The 23,071-nt window shown below is 47.3% G+C and overlaps 1 protein-coding gene across 8 annotated transcripts; it reads right to left on the bottom strand.

Annotated features, from left to right (window-relative positions):
* Positions 1-13,661: 13,661 nt before the first annotated feature.
* LOC119959369 (zinc finger protein 2 homolog) lies at positions 13,662-21,163 on the bottom strand. 8 transcript variants are annotated; one of them, XM_038787662.1, is made up of 3 exons: positions 21,100-21,163; positions 19,925-20,008; positions 13,662-14,949 (listed from the first exon to the last, which is right to left on the bottom strand). In XM_038787662.1, exon 3 carries the CDS (start codon positions 14,831-14,833, stop codon positions 13,805-13,807), a length of 1,029 nt encoding a protein of 342 aa, XP_038643590.1. In that variant the 5' UTR covers positions 14,834-14,949; positions 19,925-20,008; positions 21,100-21,163; the 3' UTR covers positions 13,662-13,804. The 8 variants fall into 8 exon arrangements, 5 of the variants coding, with proteins under 5 accessions (XP_038643590.1, XP_038643588.1, XP_038643587.1 ...); XM_038787660.1 differs by having other exon boundaries at positions 21,090-21,148; XR_005459173.1 differs by lacking the exon at positions 13,662-14,949 and adding an exon at positions 17,562-17,606 and having other exon boundaries at positions 21,090-21,148.
* Positions 21,164-23,071: the final 1,908 nt, after the last annotated feature.

The following is a 23,071-nucleotide window of genomic DNA, read 5'->3' as shown; positions in this document are numbered from 1 at the left end:
CCATGAGCCTGTTCTACCATTTAATAACATCACGGGTGATCTGATAGTGACCTCAAATCTGGATCCCACCTGCACCTGATAACTTGTCAATACCCATGGAGAAACCGTGGAAATGCAGGGACTGTGGGATGGGATTCAATTACCCATCTGAATTGGAAACTCATCGACGTATTCACACTGGGGAAAGGCCGTTCACCTGCTCCATATGTGGGAAGGGATTCACTCGGTCATCATACCTCCTGACACACCAACTTGTTCATACTGATCAGAGACCGTTTAAATGTGCTGACTGTGAGAAGAGCTTTAAAAGCAGAAAGGATTTACTGTTACATCAACGCACTCACACTGGGGAGAGGCCATTCACCTGCTCCGAGTGTGGGAAGGGATTCACTCTGTCATTCCACCTCCTGACACACCAACTTGTTCATACTGATCAGAGACCTTTTAAATGTGCTGACTGTGAGAAGAGCTTTAAAAGCAGAAAGGATTTACTGTTACATCAACGCACTCACACTGGGGAGAGGCCATTCACCTGCTCCGTGTGTGGGAAAGGATTCACTCAGTCATCCTCCCTCATCAGCCACCAACTTGTTCATACTGATCAGAGATCTTTTAAATGTGCTGACTGTGAGAAGAGTTTTAAAAGTAAAATGAATTTACTGAGACACCAACGCACTCACACTGGGGAGAGGCCATTCTGCTGCTCTGTGTGTGGGAAGGGTTTCACTCAGTCATCATTCCTCCTGGAACACCAACTTGTTCATACTGATCAGAGACCTTTTAAATGTGCTGACTGTGAGAAGAGTTATAAAAGTAAAATGAATTTACTGAGACATCAACGTACTCACACTGGGGAGAGGCCATTCACCTGCTCCGTGTGTGGGAAGGGATTCATTTGGTCATCATTCCTCCTGACACACCAACTTATTCATACTGATCAGAGACCTATTAAATGTGCTGACTGTGGAAAGAGCTTTAAAAGCAGAAAGGATTTACTGTCACATCAACGCAGTCACACTGAGGAGAGGCCATTCACCTGCTCCGTGTGTGGGAAAGGATTCACTCAGTCATCCTCGCTCCTGAGCCACCAACTTGTTCATACTGATCAGAGACCTTTTAAATGTGCTGACTGCGAGAAGAGTTTTAAAAGTAAACAGGATTTACTGAGACATCAACGCACTCACACTGGGGAGAGGCCATTCACCTGCTCCGTGTGTGGGACGGGATTCACTCAGTCATCAGACCTCCTGAGACACCAACTTGTTCATTCTGATCAGAGACGTTTTAAATGTGCTGACTGTGAGAAGAGCTTTAAAAGTAACATGAGTTTACTGAGACACCAGCGCAATCACACCGGGGAGAGACCATTCACCTGCTCCGTGTGTGGGAAGGGATTCACTCAGTCATACCACCTCCTGGAACACCAACTTGTTCATACTGATCAGAGACCGTTTAAATGTGCTGATTGTGAGAAGAGCTTTAAACGCAGAAAGGAGTTACTGACACATCAACGCACTCACACTGGGGAGAGGCCATTCACCTGCTCCGTGTATGAGAAGAGATTCACATGTTCATCCCAGCTTCTGCAACACCAGCGAGTTGACATTGGGCAGAGGCCGTACTCTTGCCCCGTGTGTGACAAGAAATTTACTCAGTCATCTCACCTGATGACACACCGACTTGTTCACATTGATCAGAAACCTTTTAAATGTTCTGACTGAGAAAAGAGATTTAAAGGTAAACCGAATCTGCAGAAACACCAGCGAGTTCACACTGAAACAGAATCATAGAATTTACAGTGCAGAAGGAGGGCATTCGGCCCATCGAGTGCACCGGCCCTTGCAAAGAGCACCTTACTAAAGCCCATACCTCCAATCTAACCCATAACCCCACCTAACCTTTTTGGACACCAAGGCAATTTAGCATGGCCAATCCACGTAATCTACACATTTCTGGACCTGTGAGAGGAAACTGGAGCACCCACGCAGACATGGGGCGAACATGCAAACTCCGCACAGACAGTGAGCCAAGCTGGGAATTCTGGGACCCTGGAGATTTGAAGCAACAGTGCTAACCACTGTGTACCGTGTGGCCCACATGTCGGAGCGATTCTGGGGAGAGGCTGTTTAACTGCTCCGTGTGTGGTAGGAGATTCACTCAGTCAAACAACCTGCACAGACATCAGCAAGTTCACAGGCAACAGCAGGGTTTGGATTCGGCTGTTGTTGCTGCTGTTAGTCACATCCAGGACTGAATGATGCCTGGACGTCTGTTTCCAGTGGGGCTCCACAGTTTCCGGTATATATCAATGATTTAGACTGAAATGTACACACCAGGATTATACAAAAGTTGCTGATGTGTTTCAGACAATGAGGGAGAAAGTCATGGACTGGAAATTTAGATGATGAGAAGTTAGAAACACACTTCAGTGAACTCCCGATAAAAATAAGGTCACTTCAGGATCATGGAAAATACTGATTGGTGAGGAAGCAACAAATAAACCTTTTTTAAAAAAAAATAAGTTCAGAGTACCCAATTATTGTTATTTATTTTTCCAATTAGGGGGCAATTTAGCCTGGCCAATCCACCTAACCTGCACATCTTTGGGTTGTGGGGGTGAAACCCATGCAGACACGTGGAGAATGTGCAAGCTCCACACGGGCAGATACCCAGGGCCGGGATTCAATCCCGGGTCCTCAGCGCCGTAGTTCCACTGCTAACCACTGCTCCACATGTTGCTCTAGCTAAAAATAATTCTAATAACTTTATTGAACAGTTCTCAAATGGAAAGGCACTTGACCACATTAAAACTAAGGATCTGCAATAGACATTTGATCTAGCAAGTCATATATTTAGGGCATAGTTAGAAACAGAAGGCATTCATTTAAAGTGATTAGAAAAATAAGCAATGCTGAGCAAGGTGAGGAGAGTGGGCAAAGAATACAATGAGCAGCATGGTGGTTAGCATAAATGCTTCACAGCTCCAGGGTCCCAGGTTCGATTCCCGGCTGGGTCACTGTCTGTGCGGAGTCTGCACGTCCTCCCCGTGTGTGCGTGGGTTTCCTCCGGGTGCTCCGGTTTCCTCCCACAGTCCAAAGATGTGCGGGTTAGGTGGATTGGCCATGCTAAATTTCCCGTAGTGTCCTAAAAAGTAAGGTTAAGGGGGGGGTTGTTGGGTTACAGGTATAGGGTGGGTTTGAGTAGGGTGATCATGGCTCGGCACAACATCGAGGGCCGAAGGGCCTGTTCTGTGCTGTACTGTTCTCTGAGGAACCGTGTGAGATTATGCACTTTGGAAGGAGAAATGGAGGTTAGACTATTTTCTAAATGGGAACATGCTGAGGAAATCACAAGCACAAAGGGACTTGGGAGACCTGGTTCAAGATTCTCTTCAGGTTAACGTGCAGGTGCACTGCAGCCTCACGGCGCCGAGGTCCCAGGTTCGATCCTGGCTCTGGGTCACTGTCCGTGTGGAGTTTGCACATTCTCTCCGTGTTTGCGTGGGTTTCGCCCCCACAACTCAAAGATGTGCAGGGTAGGTGGATTGGCCGCTAAATTTCCCCTTCATTGGAAAAAATGAATTGGGTACTCTAAATTCAAAAACAAAATGTAAAACCAAAAGGTTAATGTGCAGGTTCAGTCGGCAGTTAGGAAGGCAAATGCAATGTATTCATGTCGGGAGGGCTAGAATACAAGACCAGGGATGTACTTCTGAGGCTACATAAGGCCCTTATCAGACCCCATTTGGAGTATTATGAGCAGTTTTGGGCTCCGTATCTAAGGAAGGGTGTGTTGGCCTTGGAAAGGGTTCAGAGGAGGTTTACAAGAATGATCCCTGGAATGAAGAGCGTGTCGTATGAGTAACGGTTGAGGACTCTGGGTCTGTACTCGTTGGAGTTTAGATGGATATGGGAGGATCTTATTAAAACTTACAGGATACTGCGAGGCCTGGGTAGAGTGGACATGGAGAAGATGTTTCCACTTGTAGGAAAAACTAGAAGCAGAGGACACAATCTCAGACTAAATGGGCGATCCTTTAAAACAGAGTAAGAAGTCTTACAACACCAGGTTAAAGTCCAACAGGTTTGTTTCGATCACTAGCTTTCGGGGAACAGTTCCTTCCTCGGGTGATGAGGAGGAATTTCTTCAGCCGGAGGGTGGCGAATCTGTGGAACTCTTTGCCACAGAATGTCATGGAGGCCAAATCATGAGTGTCTTTCAGATCGAGATAGATAGGTTCTTGATTAATAAGGGGATTAGGGGTTATGGGGAGAAGGCAGGAGAATGGAGATGAGAAAATATCAGCCATGATTGAATGGCGGAGCAGATTCGATGGGCCGAGTGGCCTAATTCTGTTCCCATGTCTTACGATGTGAAGAGAAACATTCTGTGCTGCATGTGGGATCATGAATGCACTGCTCGAAAATGTGGTGGAGGCAGATTCAATTGATTCCTTGAAAAGAGAATTGGTCAACTATCTGTTACTGTCAGATCAGCCATGACCTTATTAAATGGTGGAGCAGACTGGGCTGAATAGCCAACTCCAGCTCCTTGCTCATCTGTTCGTATCCTTTGAGGAGAAAAATATCTGCAGAGTTCAGGGCCATTGACAGGGGATTGTGACTGTTGCAGAAAGTTGGCACAGATACAATTTGTTGAGTGCCTTTGTTTTGTGCTGTCACCTTTCTATGCCACTGTGTTACATAGAACAGTACAGCACAGAACAGGCCCTTCGGCCCTCGATGTTGTGCCGAGCATTGTCCGAAATCAAGATATCCCACTCCCTGTCATTCTGGTGTGATCCATGTGCCTCTCCAATAACCGCTTGAAAGTTCCTAAAGTGTCTGACTCCACTATCTCAGCAGGCAGTCCATTCCGCACCCTAACCACTCTCTGAGTAAAGAACCTACCTTGGATATCCCTCCTATATTTCGAGGGCAGCACGGTAGCATAGTTGTTAGCACAATTGCTTCACAGCTCCAGGGTCCCAGGTTGGATTCCCCGCTGGGTCACTGTCTGTGCGGAGTCTGCACGTTCTCCCCGTGTGTGCGTGGGTCTCCTCCGGGTGCTCCGGTTTCCTCCCACAGTCCAAAGATGTGCAGGTTAGGTGGATTGGCTATGCTAAATTGCCTTTAGTCCAAAATTTCCTTTGGTGTTGGGTGGGGTTACTGGGTTATGGGGATAGGGTGGGGGTGTGGGCTTGGGTAGGATGCAGTTTCCAAGAGCCGGTGCAGACTCGATGAGCTGAATGGCCTCCTTCTGCGCTGTAAATTCTATATCTACATCTCCCACCCTGTATCTTATAGTTATGCCCCCTTGTAACAGCTACATCCACCCGAGGAAATAGTCTCTGAATGCCCACTCTATCTATCCCCTCATCATCTTATAAACCTCTATTAAGTCGCCTCTCATCCTCCTCCACTCCAAAGAGAAAAGCCCTCGCTCCCTCAACCTTTGCTCATAATACCTATCCTGCAAACCAGGCAGCATCCTGGTAAATCTCCTTTGCACCCTTTCCAATGCCTCAACATCCTTCCTATAATGAGGTGACCAGAACTGCACATAATACTCCAAATGTGGTCTCAACAGGCTCATGTATAGTTGCGGCTCTTAAACTCAAGCCCCCCGTTAATAAATGCAAACACACTATAAACCTTCTTCACGGTTCTATCCACTTGAGTGGCAACCTTCAGAGATCTGTGGACATGAACCCCAAGATCTCTCTGTTCCTCCACATTCCTCAGAATCCTGCCATTGACCCTGTAATCCGCATTCAAATTTCTCCTACCAAAATGAATCACCTCGCACTTATCAGTGTTATGAGGGAAATGCAGTGCACCAATGCAAGAGAAGCAGATTGCTCCCTTGATATGGATTGGATTTGTTTATTGTCACGTGTACCGAGGTACAGTGAAAAGTATTATTCTGCGAGAAGCTCAAACAGATCATTTTGTACATGAAAAAAAGTAAACTAAAAAGAAAAAACATAATGGGGCAGCACAAGGTACATAATGTAAATATATAGACAAAGGCATTGAGTGAAGCATACAGGAGTGTAGTATTAATCAGGTCAGTCCATAAGAGGGTCGTTTAGGAGTCTGGTAATAGCGGGGAAGAAGCTGTTTTGAATTTAATCGTGCGTGTTCTCAGACTTTTGTTTCTCCTGCCCGATGGAAGAAGTTGGAAGAGTGAGTAAGCTGGGTGGGAGGGGTCTTTGATTATGCTGCCCGCTTTCCCCAGGCAGCGGGAGGTGTGGATAGAGTAAATGGATGGGAGGTAGGTTTGTGTGATGGACTGGGCTGTGTTCACTACTCTCTGAAGTTTCTTGCAGTCTTGGGCCGAGCAGTTGCCATACCAGGCTGTGATGCAGCCAGATAGGATGCTTTCTATGGTGCATCTGTAAAAGCTGGTAAGAGTCAGTGTGGACATGCCAAATTTCCTTTGTTTCCTGAGGAAGTATAGGTGCTGTTGTTCTTTCTTGGTGGTAGCGTCGATGTGCGTGGCCAGGACAGATTTTTGGTGATGGAAACCCTGTGGCCCAGCGCAGGAGAGGCTGGTTGTTGGGCAGTGTGAGCTGAACATACGTGGCTGGATAAAGACTAAGGCAGATGTCAAGACCCTTGGAGTGAAAACAGGTCTGGAGGGAGTGGGTCAAAAAACCTGGGGAGTTGCATTTTGCATGAATCGTGAGTGTGATCCAGTCACAATTATGAACAATAAACTAAATCTATCACTGGTTTGATGATATGAGTTACCGTGTCCCAGGTGTTGTAAATACTGTACATACTGTAGATCAGCCTGCTTGCTGCCCATGTCTAAGTGATATCAGAATAATGTGCTTCTGTATTAAATAAAGTATCCAAACCTCTCATTGTGCTTCATGCCCAGCATCTTGCCTAACTGTGGATCTTCTGTTTTGCTGACCTAGAATCAGAATCTTCCTGTTTACTATTTGCTCTATGGCGGCTCTGTTACCCAGAATCCCCCGCGCTGCAGGAAGTTCCCTATCAGTGAGTGTATGAGGCCAGTGCACAGGTGCAGTGTGGGTGTGTGCTCTGAGCATGCTCAGTGTCAGTCATAGTGAGAGAGTGAGGAGGAGCTGGGTTGAACACAACAGTGAGCTGTACCCCTGTGAGAAGGGCACCTCCCAGTCTCTATTTGACTCTCCTGCAGCTTCCTGTCATGGTTGAGTTGGACAAGGAACTCTCATTATTTGAGCTGGAAAAGGCCATTGATTGCTGAGCAAGCAGAAAGGTGCCCAGCAAGGATGGAATTCCAGCTGAACTGCTCACACACAGAAAGTCCCATCGACTGTCCCACCTTCCTGCCCTCCCCTTTTGGGCTGTGAGACTGGTCCATGGAACATGTGTGATGCAATAAAAACAGCAGTGACAGAGGAGACAGCATCAACTACAGGGACATCTCACTCCTTAGAGTCAGGGGAAGACCTTCACTTGGGTGATATTTAAAAGATTAATCTACTTGCAGACTGAGTTTATCCAGAATCACAGTGCGGTTTCTGTGCTGACAGATCTACAGTGAACATGATCTTCTCCACACACCAGCTACAAGGGAAGAGAACAATTGGGATTTGATCTGAAGTGTCAGTGCTGAGAAAGTGAAATGTTCTAATTACTGAGTGAAAGTAAACCTTTCAGTGTGAGTCACAATTTACTGGGACAATTGGAAAAGGCACCAAAATGTTTCAATCTCTGAAGATAAACTTCAGCCTTGAAGTTATGTTTCGGAGCTCACAAGCCGTGGGAATCTTTGTGAATGTTTCCTCTTCCCTTTTGTAAACAAGCAATGAAGTTAACCCTTTCCCCTGACAGCACGGCAACAATTTGAAATAAAGACTTTGACTTTTAAAGATTTGGCTTCATCCCGTTTGTTGGGGTCATATTTCCAGCCGTGGGAATCATCGCGGGCGGGATGGAGATTTGCTGGAACATTTTTTTTTATAATCCTAATCCTTATTGTCACAAGAAGTCTTACATTAACACTGCAATTAAGTTACAGTGAAAAGCCCCCAATCAGCACATTCCGGAGCCTGTTCAGGTACACAGAGGGAGAATTCAGAATTGTCATGTGAGAGTACCTTTAAGAACTGGGTGTTTATCAAATAGCTGCAGTGAAGACAGACAGCCCAGCTCCACCCACACTCTGATATCACTGCAGCTAATTGATAAACACCCAATTCTTAAAGGTACTCTCACATGACAGAATGTCCAAATTAACTAACAGCACGTCTTTCGGGATTTGTGGGGGGGAAAGCGGAGCACCCGGAGGAAACCCACGCAGACATGGGGAGAACGTGCAGACTCTGCACATACAGTGACCCAAACCGGAATCGAATCTGGGGCCCTAGTGCTGTGAAGCAACAGTGCTAATTACTGTGCCGCCCCTTTCAAGGTCCTTTACCTTGGGCGGTAATTTCCAGTCTCGGGTTGGGGAGGAGGGCGTGGTGGTGGTGGATGTGGGGGGGGGGGGGGGGGGGGGGGGCGCAACCGGAAAACAATCCCTTCCCATTCTCGGAGCAGTGAACGGTCTCCAGTGTGAGCACCGTTGGTGAGTCAGCTGGTTCATTTTGCTTCTGAAGCTCTTCTCACAGTCAGAACACATAAAATGTCTTATGTCAGAGTGAACATGTTGGTGTGAAGTGAGATGGGTTAGAGTTCTCGAGTTTTACAACACAAAACAAGGCCCTTTGTCCCATTGTGTCTGTGCCGGCTATCAAGCACCAATCTATTCTAATCTGTTTCAGGGATTATTAACATCAACTCAAACAAACTCCAGCTGTCAGAATCAACATGGTTCTGTCCTGGATGTGATTTTGGTTCAATCCTGGATGTGATTAACGTCAATAACAGCAGAGTCCTGGAGGGACTTGTGAACTCGCTGGTGTGTCAGCAGGGTGGATGACTGAATGAATCCCTTCCCACAGAGGGAACAGATGAACGCCCCCTCCCTGGTGTGAATGCGCTGGTGTTTCAGCCGGAAGGAATGCTGAATAAATCCCTTCCCACACACGGAGCAGGTGAACGGCCTCTCTCCAGTGTGACTGCGCTGGTGAATCAGGAGATCCATTTTGCCTTTGAAGCTCTTCTCACAGTCGGAACATTTAAAAGGTCTGGTGTCAGAGTGAGTAAGTTGGTGTGTAGTGAGTTGGGTTAGTCAAGTGAACCTCTTCCCACACTTGGAGCAGGTGAATAGTCTTTCCCCGGTGTGACTGCGCCAATGAATTTGCAGCACAGATGGAGGTATGAATCCCTTCCCATAGTCCCCACACTTCCACGGTTTGTCCATGGTGCCGGTGTCCTTGTGCCTCTCCAGGTTAGACAAAGAGTTGAAACCTCGTCCACACACAGAACACGTGTACAGATTCTCCTCGCTGTGAATGGTGTGATTGATTTTCAGGCTGTGCAACTGGTTAAAGCTCTTTCCACAGTCAGTTCACTGGAACACCCTCATAGAATTTACAGTGCAGAAGAAGGACATTTAGCCCAGCGAGTCTGCACTGACTCTTGGAAACAGCACCCCACTTAAGTCCCACGTCTCCACCCCATCCCCTTTATCCCCGTAACCCCACTTAACCTTTTTGGACACAGGACAATTAGGAATGGCCAATCCACCTAACCTGTACATCTTTGGACTGTGGGAGGAAACCAGAGCACCCGGAGGAAACCCACGCACACCCAAGGCGGGAATCAAAGCTGGGATCCTGGAGCTCTGAAGCAACTTTGCTGCCGTGCTGCCCTCGGAGTGGGGGGGGTGTATGTGTGTCTTGGTGCTTTCCCAGGCACACCGGTGTTTGAAATCCTTTCCCACAGACAGAACAGACAAATATTTCTCCTTCCACATTCAAATTCAAGTCCGGAGGAGGAACAGTTAATTTTCTGACTGAAAATCCTCTTCTGATCCCCAGTAACTGTCAGATGACGTGATGTTTGATTTGACTTTCCTGTCTGTCAATCCACTCCTTGTGACCCTATAAAACCAATTTGCACAGATAGGTCCAGGCCAGAAACTTAGAACAGATAACTCTCGTTCCCGGGGCATAAGTATTGCTCTCTAGTTCCCCAAAGCTGCCAATCCCTGTCCCACACACTCTCCCCTTCCCGCAAACTCACAATAATTTCACCGTCACCAATACTGAGATGAACATTGAATTCCAGATTCAGAATTGAATTTACCCTCCACCAATTGCCATGATGGGATTTGAACCCTTGTTCCCAGAACACGAGCCTGTGTCTGTGGATTGCTGGTATAGTGAATCCCCATGGAGAGTGGTACCGACCTGGAACTCAATGCTTACACTCAAAGACCAATAATATCCAGGTTCAGATTAATCAAGTGACTCTCTCAGGTCTCAATGCCTTGTTTGATTTTACTTTGCTGTGTGTAAATCCTCCCCTTGTAACCCCTGTAAAAGGAGTTTCCAGAATCCATCACTGTCAGTCCTGCTGCGTGGACAGGGATCACCGCGCATGCGCCCTGCTGCACACAGGCCCCCTCTGAGGATGATGGTGGTTAACTGGATAAAGGCTCTGCAGGAAAACCTTCCCGCTCTGTGCAAACTCGGGATCGGTAATTTCTTGTTTTAGCTTCTCGGCCCTTAGAGGTCATCATAATTACATTCAGTAACCTGTGTGTGGTAAACTCCACTAGTACCACATTGCATGTATTACGGTACTGCCCACGTATTACAGGTACCACAGTAAATCCCAGCCTGCTGGCTCCTCCCAGCAGGCTCTGTATATAAGTGGATGCTCTCCTGCGCTGCTCCCATTCTGGTTCCAGCTGCAGGAGGCACAACATCTGGTGCAATAAAACCTCGATTGTTTCACCATTCTCGACTTGTGGTAATTGACGGGAGATCAATTTGTTGCACAAGATTTCAAAAGATGAACATCTTAATCAAGCCTGATCGGCCGGAGATGAGCCCTCACGCAGCCAATGCCACGTCCACCTTCGGCCACTGGCTTTCCTGTTTCAAAGGCTACCTCAGAGCAGCCACTGAACACCTCTCGGACCCACAGAAGCTCAAAATCCTCTACTCACGGGTGAGCCCTGAAATTTTTCCCCTCATCCGGGATGCCCTCACCTACAAAGAAGCGATGACGCTACTAAAGGGACATTACGTTAAGTCGGTGAATCATGTGCACGCCAGGCACCTCCTGGCCATGAGACAGCAACAAACAGCAGAGAAAGTAACATCAGAGAGTGAACTACAGATGTGGAGGAAGGGAAGGGGAAAGCAAAGAGGAGAAAGGGTAAGGAAAGGTGGATAAGATGGGGGGGGGGGTTCTCTGCTGTTTGGCCTTTCACGTCTTTTGTTCTCTCTGGGGACTGCCATTAGCTCTATTTCCCCATGGTTTCTGTGGCCATTAGCACCCGGTTTCCCGTTGCTATGACTCATCTTTCATTCTCGCTCGACAGTACGATTATTTCCCACTTTCTCTGTCTGTTCGCTTCGACAGTCATCGGACTCGAAACGTTAGCTCTTTTTTCTCCCTACAGATTCACACAGACTGAAACTTCTTCAAACGTTAACTTTGTTTCTCTCGCCAGATGAGGCACGGTGACACAGGGGTTAGCACTGCTGCCTCACAACGCCAGCCACCTGGGTTCAATTTAAGCCTTGGATGACTGTGTGGAGTTTTCACATTCTCCGCGTGTCTGTGTGGGTTTCCTCTGAGTGCTCCAGTTTTCTCCAACCATCCAAAGATGTGCAGGTTAGGTGGATTGACCACTCTGAATTGCCCCTTTACAATATAATAATCTTTATTGTCACAAGTAGGCTTTCATTAACACTGCAATGAAGTTACTGTGAAAAGCCCCTAGTCGCCACATTCCGGCACCTGTTCGGGTACACAGAGGGAGAATTCAGAATGTCCAAATTACCTAACAGCATGTCTTTCGGGACATGTGGGAGGAAACCGGAGCACCCGGTGGAAACCCACACAGACACAGGGAGAATGTGCAAACTCCACACAGACAGTGACCCAAGCTGGCAATCGAACCTGAGATCCTGGAGCTGTGAAGAAACAGTGCTAACCACTGCGCTACCAAGTGGAGGTACTGTTACAGGGATAGGGTGTAGGCATGGTCTTAAGTAGGGTGCTCTTTCCAAGGGCCAATGACCTCCTCCTGCACTGTAAATTCTATGAATCTGCAGGATTTTCTCTCTCTCAGTCTGATCCGATGGGTCTGTCGGGTGGTATTTCGGATGTTAGCACTGTTGCTTCACAGTGCTCACTGCTGTTTGTTTCTTTTATTTCACTACTGTGACAGGGCAAAGACCTGATTAAAAGGATTCAAACATGGGAGTGCTGGGAAAGATGGGCAAGGATTTGGGAGGTGACAACAAGTTCAAAGAGTTTGGAGAGGAGAGGGAGGTTAAACTCGGGGACCTGGGGTGGAGGGTGTTGCACATGGCAGTGCCGGGCAACCGTCAAATTCAAAACTTCGCGGTTTTGCCAGAGACCTGCTCCTTTTGCGGCCTGGTGGAGACCGTGGAGCACGTTTATGTTGTCTGCCCCAGGCTACACTCCCTCTTTGATTTCTTGACAACGTTGTTGTTGAGGTTTTGTTTGCACTTCAGCCCCACGCTCCTGATCTACGGACATCCGGTGCGGCGAGGGGCGGGGAAGGCAGAGGATGCCCTCGTGAACCTGCTCCTGGGCCTGGCCAAACTAGCCATTTATCGGTCCAGACAGCGGGCGAGCGAAGAGGTCTTCCGGCCCGACTGTCTGCCCCTCTTCCGCGGCCTTGTTCTCGGCCGGCTGTCCCTGGAGAGGGAGCATGCGGTGTCCACGGGCACACTGGAAGATTTCCGTGCTCGGTGGGCACCGCAGGGGTTGGATTTCCTTATCTACCCCGATTTTCACATTTTAATTTGACGGGTTTTAGCTAAGTTTCTGTTCCTTTTTTGGTTGTGCTCCACCTGTTGTTTTAGGGGCGTCCCCTCCTTTGATTTATCCATCATTTAATTTATGCTCTTTTACTTGGTTTTTCACACCCAGCACCATGCTAAGGCAGGTGCTGGCTTAATCCTGCACATGTATATAAATGTGTAGGTCATACAAACTCACAAAATAAAAAAACACACAAAACACATGATTTATAAGTACTGCGTCCCCAAAAGAGGAGGAGATGGTAGCTGAAGATGGGGCAGTAATTTGTAAGGATGGCAGGGTCAAGGGTTTGTTTTATTGAGGAGGGGGTGACGATGGCAGATTTGAAGGACAGAGGGACAGTACCTGAAGAGAGAGAAATGTTGACAATATCCATGGACACAGGGTAGTTGGCTGGTCAGTAGCTCAGTGGGAATAGGGTTGATGGAGCAGGAGCTGGGTCTCATGGACAAGATGAGCTCTGAGAGGGCTTGAGGGGAGATGGGAGAGAAACTAGAGAAAGATGTGAATTCAGGGCTCGAGATAGGATGAAATTTAGAGACAGTTTGGTCCGGTGGGCTCGTGGAAGGGAGGGAAGCAGCAGAGGCAGCTGATCAGATTGACTCAATCTCAGTCACAAAGAAGCTCCACAAGCTCCTCACACTTCTTGTTGGAGGTGAGGATGAAAGAGACAGGGGAGAGCGAGAGAACTTCAAAAGGAATTAACTTGTGTCAGAGATATTAAATGTTTCAACACACTGCGTATTTCACACAAATCTAATTTATTTGACTTTTAGCCAGAATATTAGCCCCTGTAAATGGGCTGGAGTTTGTTATCAGCAGAAAGAGACCCAAATGAACATGGTTCAGTCCTGAATGTGAAGAACAGCAAAACCCAATCGCAGTCATTATTTGTGGCCTCGTTGGTGTCTCAGTAGGGAGGATGAAGCGGTGAATCCCTTCCCACACTCGGAGCAGGTGAATGGTCTCTCCCCAGTGTGGGTTCGCTGATGTATAGTGAGCTGAATTGATTGTGTGAACCCAGTCCCGCAGAGAGAGCACCTATACGGTCTCTCATCAGTGTGAACACGTTGATGGCGTGTCAGATTCCCAGAACTTTTATAGCAGTTCCCACAGTCAGGACATTTAAACGGTCTCTTATCAGTGTGAACTTGCTGGTGACTCAGGAGGTCAGATGAAACAGTAAATCCCTTCCCACACTTGGAGCAGGTGAATGGCGTCTCCCCAGTGTGAATTCGCTGGTGTCTCAGCAGGTGGGATGAACGAGTGAATTCCTTCCCACAATCTGAGCAGGTGAACGGTTTCTCCCCAGTGTGAATTCGCTGGTGTGTGGACAGAGTGGATGATTGGGTGAATCTCTTCCCACACTTGGAGCAGGTGAACGGTCTCTCCCCAGTGTGAATTCGCTGGTGATTTTGCAGGGCGGATGAAGCAGTGAATCCCTTCCCACACTCGGAGCAGGTGAATGGCCTCTCCCCAGTGTGGGTTCGCTGATGTATAGTGAGCTGAATTGATTGTGTGAACCCAGTCCCGCAGTGAGAGCACCTATACGGTCTTTCGTCAGTGTGAACACGTTGATGGCGTGTCAGACTCCCAGAACTTTTATAGCACTTCCCGCAGTCTGGACATTTAAACGGTCTCTCATCAGTGTGAACTTGCTGGTGACTCAGCAGGTCAGATGAAACAGTAAATCCCTTCCCACACTCCGAGCAGGTGAATGGCCTCTCACCAGTGTGACTACATCGATGAATTTCCAGCTTGGATGGGGAAGGGAATCCTTTGCCACAGTCCCCACATTTCCGCGATTTCTCCTCAGTGTGACTGCATTTGTGGCCTGTGAGGCCTGATGAAAGAGCGAATCCTCGTCCACACACACAAATCAAGTACGGTTCCTCTCCACTGCTTTTTCTTTCCATGTTTAAAGACCGATGATATTCAGGATATGATAAATTGAGGGCTCTGTCAGATCCTGATGTGATGCTTGGTTTGAGTTTCCGGACTTTGAAGCCTCCCCTTCGAACACTCTGTGAAACTGATTGAAAACAGAAAATAGGGAGTGAGAGAGAACCCACAAAAACACAAAGGCAGGTTGTGAATTTGCTGAATGATTCTGGTCATTTCTTGGGCCGGCACTGGGAAAAAATGACCATGAAAACTATAGATTGTTATAAAACCCAGTTGACCTCTTTGGGAGGAGAGAGAAAGAGGTGAAGAGGGATTTTGTATGTCTACAAGACATATTAAGACAAAGCATATTCGACCTTGAGCTTCATAAATTGAAATATTGATGCCGAAACTATGCTTCTGGTGGCATAGTGGTTAGCACCGCTGCCTCACAGCTCCAGGGTCCCGGGTTCAATTCGAGTCTCGGGTGACAATGTCTGGAGTTTGCAATTTCTCCCCGTGTCTGCGCCGGTTTCCTCTGGTTTCCTCCCACAGTCCCAAGATGTGGAGGCTAGGTGGATTGGCCATGCTAAATTGCCCCTTAGTGTCCGAAGGTTAGTTGGGGTCACTGGGTTCCGGGGACAGGATGGAGGCGTGGGCTTAATTTGAAGGAGGGTCCTCTTTGCAAGGGCCAATGCAGACCTGATGGGCTGAAATGCCTCCTTCTGCACTGTAAATTCTATGATTCTGCACTGTAGGAATTCTATGAAGCTCGGGTCACCACGCTTCAGGAAGGATGTGAAGTGGGCAGCACATTGGTGCAGAACGTTAGCCCTGCAGCCTCACGGCGCCGAGGTCCCAGGTTCGATCTCAGCTCCGGGTCACTGTCCGTGTGGAGTTTGCACATTCTCCCTGTGTTTGTGTGGGTTTTGCACCCACAACCCAAAGATGTACAGGGTAGGTGGATTGGCCACGCTAAATTGCCCCTTAATTGGAAAAAAAATCAATTGGATACTCTAAAATGAAAAAAAATGGAAGAATGTGAAGGTTCTTGGCGAAGATGCAGAGGAGATTTACCAGAATGGTTCCAGCAAAGGAGATTGAGGGGAGATTTGATTCAGGGACACAAGATTGTCAAGATTTCATTCAGGTGGGCAAACAAACTATTTCCATTCACTGATCGTACAAGCAGTCGGAACACAGATTGAAAGTTTTGGGTAAAACCTGGATTGAACGATATAAGATGCTGATGGGTCTTGACAGGGTGGATGCGGAGAGGATGTTTCCTCTTGTGGGAGAATCTGGAACAAGAGGGTCACTATTGCAAAATAAGGGGGCCCCATTTCAGATGGAGAGGTGGATTTTTTATTCTCTTGAGGGTTGTAAGAATTTGGAACTCGCGTCCTTAAAAGGCAGTCACGATGTGGAGATGACGACGCTGGACTGGGGTGAGCACAGTTAGAAGTTTTGCAACAACAGGGTAAAGTACAACAGGTTTGAAACAAACCTGTTGGACTTTAACCTGGTGTTGTAAGACTTCTTAAAAGGAAGTGGAAGCAAAGTCCTTGAATATGTTTACGGCAGAGCTGGATAGATTCTTGATGGGCAAGGGGGTGAAAGGTTATCGGGGTCGGCAGGAAAGAGGAGTTGAAATGAAAAACAATTAAATGAAAATCGCTTATTGTCACGAGTAGGCTTCAATGAAGTTATTTTGAAAAGCCCCTAGTTGCCACATTCCGACACCTGTTCGGGGAGGCTGTTACGGGAATCAAACCGTGCTGCTGGCCTGCCTTGGTCTACTTTCAAAGCCAGCGATTTAGCCCTGTGCTAAACAGCCCCTCAGTTGAGGTTAGAATGTTGAGGTTAGAAGTTGAGGTCAGAATGAGATCAGCCGCAATCTTATTCAATGCAGATCAGGCTTGAGGGGCCGAGTGGCCTGATTCTAGTTTGTATGTAAAAGGTACAGGAGATATATATTTTTTAAATTTAGAGTACCCAAATATTTCTTCCAATTAAGGGGCAATTTAGCGTGGCCAATCTACCTATCCTGCACATCTTTGGGTTGTGGGGGCGAAACCCATGCAAACACGGGGAGAATGTGCAAACTCCACACGGTCAGTGACCCAGAGCCGGGATCGAACCTGGGTCCTCAGCACCGTAGGCAGCAATGCAACCACTGTGCCACCGTGCTGCCCCAGGTACAGGAGAAATGAGGAGATATGAGATATATGTTTTCACACAGCCAGCGGCAAAGACCTGAAACTTGCTGCCTGTGAGGGAGTTTGAAAATAGACACAATGAATGATTTGATTTTAAAAGGAAATTGGATTTGAGGGAAATAAACCTGCGAGGATACAGGGATGGAGCAGGAGAATGGCACTGACTGGATTGCACTAGAGAGCTAGCATGGACTCAATAGGCCAAATTCCATTCACTGTGTCATCATGTCTCTGACTCGTTTGTGTAATCTAGTTTTGCAATTTAACCCCGGGGGGGGGGGTTCAGATATCACTCAGGTAAATCTGTGCTACACTCCCTCCGAGGCCATTCTATCCTTCCTCAGGTTTGTTGCCCAGAACTGAACACAGTTCTCCAGGTTTGGTCTAACCAGGGTTTGTGAATCTCGGGGCTTTTCCAGTCACACTGAGACCTGAAATCTTCCCTCACAGACAGAACAGACAAACCTTTTACCTTCCACACCCAGATGCTGCTGAAATTCAGTTTCTAATGAATCGAGTGACTGTCAGATCGCGGTGTGACGTTTGGTTTGTGTTACCCGTCTGTTAAACCTCCACTTTCAGCATCCTGTAAATTTACAGAAACCTCACTGTCAGTTTAGGATAGAAATTCACAACATTCTCTCCTCGCCAACATTGATTAAATGTATTCCTGGAGGTTGGATCACATGACCTGCCCCCATCCTCCAGCCATTAATCGGTCAACACATCTATCCTTGTGACACACTGCCTTCCTCGGCCAATTGGGAAGCAAAAGGACTCATTACCTTACAGGACAGTGATTGACTGTCAGCCAAACAACCTTTATCCCATTTTCAATATTTTTATATCCGCTGAAGAGAAATGTTCAAAGAAAATTTCAAAAAATTCTTCTTTACTGTCCTAATGATTTCCCAGACACACAGGCATGAATCTCACCAAGGCAGAAAGTAAAATTTGAATTCATTGAAAGTTTACTGATGACCATGAAACCATTGTTGGTTGTTGCAAAGACCCATCTGGTTCACTCCTGTCCTTCAGTGAACAAAATCTTCTATCCTTACCTGGTCTGGCCTACATGTGATTCCAGATCCACAGTCAGCTGGTTGACCCTTAAAATGCTCTCTGAGATAGTCTCTAGGGGGGAAGGAGGGGAGGGTAGAGTCTCTGATATTTATAAGGTACACATGAAGGAGGAAGGGTCCCTGATGGAGGAACTGAAACTCAAATGGGAGGAGAAGCTAGGCGGGGAAATGGAGGACGGGCTGTGGGCAGAAGCCCTGAGTAGGGTAAATTTGACCGCAACATGTGCCAGGCTCGGCCTGATTCAATTTAAGGTCGTTCACCGGGCCCACATGACGGTGGTTCGGATGAGCAAATTCTTTGGGGTAGAGGATAAATGCGCTAGGTGCGCAGGAGGACCGGCGAACCATGTACAAATGTTTTGGGCATGCCCGATGCTTAGGGGATACTGGGAGGGATTTGCAGGGATCAGGTCCTGGGTGCTAAAAACAAGGGTGGCGATGGGTCCAGGGGTGGCAATTTTTGGGGTTTCAGAAGACCCGGGAGTCCAGGGTGAGAAAGAGGCCGATATTTTGGCCTTTGCTTCCCTGATAGCCCGGCGACGAATATTATTGGCATGGAGGGACTCAAAACCCCCGAAGACTGAGTTGTAGCTTATGGACGTGTCAAGATTCCTGGGTATGGAAAAAATTAAGTTCGCCTTGACTTCTTTGCGGGAGGTGAGCGTTAGCGGGGGGGGGGGGGGGGGGGGGGGTAGAGTGAGAGTAGGAGGGATAAATTGGTGGGTAGTACCGGTGGGAGCGGGCTTGTGCAGTATGTTACGACTGAAGTATTGAATGCTCGTGGATGTTTGCACATTTTTCTGTTGATGTTTGTAACTGTTTACAATGCCAAAAAACTACCTCAATAAAATTGTTTGTTAAAATGCTCTCTGAGCTGCTCTCAGTTCAAGGGTAATTAGGGCTGGGCAGTGAATGCTGGCCCAGCCAGCGACACCCACATCCCGTGAATGAACAGAAAAGAAAATCTGCCATCCTTACCTGGTCTGGCCGACACGATTCCAAACCACAGCAATGTGGTTGACTCTTTAAATGCCCTCCGAGATGGCCGAGCCAGCCACACAGTTCGAGGGAAATTAGGGATGGACAATAAATGTTGGCTCAGCAAGTGACTCCCACAAATGATTAAAATAAAATCCTGGAGACTCCAGTCAGTCAATCCGGGAGAGTTAGCATCCGGTCCAGGCACGCAGCGCATAAGAATAACAATAATAATCACTTACTGTCACGAGTAGGCTTCAATGAAGTTACTGTGAAAAGCCCCTGGTCGCCACATTCCAACGCCTGTTTGGAGAGGGTGGAACGGGAATGGAACCCGGTCCTGTTCTGCATTACAAGCCAGCTGTCTTAGCCCACTGTGCCTAACCAGCCCCTTCCCTGCGGCGCATTGTCCTCTGTGAAGATGGCGGCCGGTAACCCGTGCCTGTCACCGCTCAGCTCTCACTCTATTCGTTGCTGCTTAAGACTGGACTATTTTACTCGGGAGTTGTAGCCTCCATGGGGTATTTATTTATCTTTTTTTTAAACATAAATTTAGAGTACCCAATTAATTTTTCCAATTAAGGGGTAATTTAGCATGGCCAATCTACCTAACCCGCACATCTTTGGGTTGTGGGGGCGAAACCCATGCAAACACGGGGAGAATGTGCAAACTGCACACGGACAGTGACCCAGGGCCGGGATCGAACCTGGAACCTTGGCACAACACCACAGTCTGCACTGGGAGTGCCAGCTTCGGATTGGCCATGCTAAATTGCCCCTGAATTGGAAACAAATAATTGGGTACTCTAAATTTATAATTAATAATAATAATAATAATCCTCACCTCTGTCACAATTCTGGTGTTTTCAAGTTTACAATCTCCTGCTGCAACCTTCGGCTGGAAATATATCAGAAGCTTTGGAAGCAGCTGTAAAAGGACATTACAATGGTCAGAAATGTTTGTCATGGTTATAAATTAAGATCAGAGCCGGGATCGAACCTGGGACCTCGGTGCGTGAGACAGCAGTGCTAATGTCCCAGAATTAATTAATACGGATTTTACTTGCTTTGGAGGCAGTTCAGTGAAGTTTCACTAGTCTGATTCCTGGGATGGGAGAGTTTGTTTTATGGGTGAAGATTGAGCCTGTTTGGTCTGTAACCGATGGAGTTTAGAAGAATGAGAGGTGATCTTCTTGAAACATCTAAGATTCTGAGGGGTTTTGATGAAAGAATATTTTCCCACATATGGCGGACAGTTTAAAGATAAGAGTTCTCCAATTTGACACTGAGATAAGGAGAAATGTCTTCCCTCAGAGGGTCATCAGTATGTGGATAAAAACAAATTGCTGCAGATGCTGGAATGTGAAACAAAAACAGAAAATACTGGACAATCTCAGCAGGTCTGACAGTATCTGTGGGGAGAAAAGGGAGCTAATGTTTTGAGTCTGGATGACTCTTTATCAAAGCTGAGTTTGTGGAATTCTCTTTCCCAGAGAGCAATGGCGCTGGGCCACTGAATATACTCGAAGCTGAGTTAGTCTTTTTTTATCTACTGGGGAGTCAAAGGTTTTTGGGGAAGGCAGGAAAATGTGATTAAAGGCACATGCGGATCAGCCATGCCTTTATTGAATTGCAGAGCAGGGTTAATAGGCCGAATGGCCATTCCCTGCTGCTAATTCTGATGTTATTATTCTTCTGTTCTCCGGATTGCCATACATGGCAGCAGCACCTTTCCCCTCTGGAGGGGCCTGTCAATCATCGACACAATGATTTTCTCTCCTGGTCACCAAGATCCAGAAGCCTCTGTTACGTCATCACAATGGCCCCTCAGCCGCGCCGCTAAACAAAGATGGCGGCCGTGGAACTGGGCTTGATACTGGATAAAAGCTCCGCAGCTGCAAACGCGGGATTTGCAGTCTTAAACCGGCCTTGTGACCAGCAGGGGGTGTTTCTGAAGCCTTCACTCCCTCCCCACCCGGCTCCCGGCTCCATTCCTCCCTCCGCCTCACCGACTCTCACCGCCCCAAACAGCCGCTCCCGCATTCGCAGACCTCCCAGCAAAGTGACACTGCGCATGCTCCAGATACAGCCCAGCATTGCGTCTGCGCACTGGGCTCCTGTGACGTGCTAGGGCACATTCACAGCCGCATGGAATGATGGGTAATAACCGGACCATTGAAACCGCAAACAGTTAATACAAAATAACTTGGTTACCAATTGATAAACATAATCAAGCAAATTATTGTCAATGGTTATTCTGCTATTCTCCATTTCTCGAAATGATTGAATGCTGCTCTCCTGTGGAACAATGCAGATCTTAAGGTGCTTTTTCCCCATGGGTCCTTCCTCTCTCCTCCCCAGAAGATGCAAACAGTTGCTGGGTTCAATCCCGGAATCAGTAATTCCTCAATCTTCTTCCCGCTTACTCGTGATACTGAATGTTCAGTGTTTTCTAGAATGATCCAGTACAGATGGAAGTCACTGGGCACATCATGTCTGCACTGACTCTGGAGAAGAGCTACCACTTTTCCTGGTTAAATTCCATTTGCCACTGTACTGCCAACATGACCAGTCCATCTGTATCATCCCGGGTGGAACACACCATTACAAGGGGACATAAATTTAAGATAAATGGTGGAAGATATAGAGGGGATGTCAGAGGTAGGTTCTTTACCCAGAGAGTAGTGGGGGCATGGAATGCACTGCCTGTGGTAGTAGTTGAGTCGGAAAATTTATGGACCTTCAAACGGCTATTGGATAGGTACTTGGATTAGGGTAGAATAAGGGAGTGTAGGTTAACTTCTTAAGGGCAGCACGGTAGCATTGTGGATAGCACAATTGCTTCACAGCTCCAGGGTCCCAAGTTCGATTTCGACTTGGGTCACTGTCTGTGTGGAGTCTGCACATCCTCCCCGTGACTGCGTGGGTTTCCTCCGGGTACTCCGGTTTCCTCCCACAGCCCAAAGATGTGCAGGTTGGGTGGATTGGCCATGACAAATTGTCCAAAATTCTATGATTAACCTAGGACAAAAGTTCGGCGCAACATCGTGGGCCGAAGGGCCTGTTCTGTGCTGTATTTCTCTATCTATCTATCCCGTAATTTAAGGCTTTTGTCCTCGCTATTTACCACACCAATTTTCCATCTGCAAAAATACCGATCATACCTTCACATATTTCAAGTCCTCGATTTTATATATAATTCCTATTGGTGGCTGAGGATGCACCAGGATCTCCATCAGCACCTGAACCTGTGATTCCTTCCTGTGAGACAATCGAGAGCTATAATAACTCTGGAGAAACAATGCTGAAAAAGCTGATGTTCTGGTCAAGGCTAATAACTGGGTGCTGCCTTCTCTGTTTCTGAATTTATTCCACGCCTGTACACTCCCCACTTATAAGCATTGACCGTAATGACTGGCAAGAGTTTGATGCCAATCAGTCACTATCGCGACAAAGTGCCCATCAAACAGCATCATTAAGGTGGCACGGTAGCACAGTGGTTAGCACGGTTGCTTCACAGCACCAGGGTCCCAGATTGATTTCCGCTTGGGTTACTGTCTGTGCAGAGTCCGCACATTCTCCCCAAAAAGACTTGCTTGTTAGGTGAATTGGTCATTCTCAATTCATATGAACAGGCGCCGGAGTGTGGGTGAGTCTGGGGGATTTTCACAGTAACTTAATTGCAGTGAAAATGTAAGCCTACTTGTGACAATAATAAAGATGATTATTATTACTTTTGAATTCCAACGCCTCAATAAAGAGGCAGAGAGTGGTAGAGAGGGATCTCTGCCAAAGATCTGCGGGTCGAGAAACACCTTCTCCAATCGCAGAAAGACCACAAGAGAAAACACATGACTCTGAGTAGATCCCATCCTCGAATTGAGGAGGAGCTGACAACCTAACAACAGAGGAGGAGCAGGTCATGAGGGTGTGACAGTCAATGTAACTTTCTGCGTTTGAGTGGTTCAGCTGGAATTCCATCCTTGCCGGG

This window comes from Scyliorhinus canicula, unplaced genomic scaffold (genome assembly GCF_902713615.1).
Source record: "Scyliorhinus canicula unplaced genomic scaffold, sScyCan1.1, whole genome shotgun sequence".
NCBI lineage: Eukaryota > Metazoa > Chordata > Chondrichthyes > Carcharhiniformes > Scyliorhinidae > Scyliorhinus > Scyliorhinus canicula.
The sequence above is the reverse complement of the archived record's forward strand: the minus strand, read 5'-3'. Positions and strand labels throughout refer to the sequence as shown.

What these genes read in the sequence shown, in the direction of transcription:
- LOC119959369 (XM_038787658.1), bottom strand. Translation starts at nt 19,431, where the DNA reads ATGCAGAACAGGACCGGGTTCCATTCCCGTTCCACCCTCTCCAAACAG. An exon ending in ATTGAAGCCTACTCGTGACA is followed by an intron (nt 14,950 to 19,322) that starts GTAAGTGATTAT and finishes GTTTTCAATCAG; the next exon opens with TTTCACAGAGTGTTCGAAGG.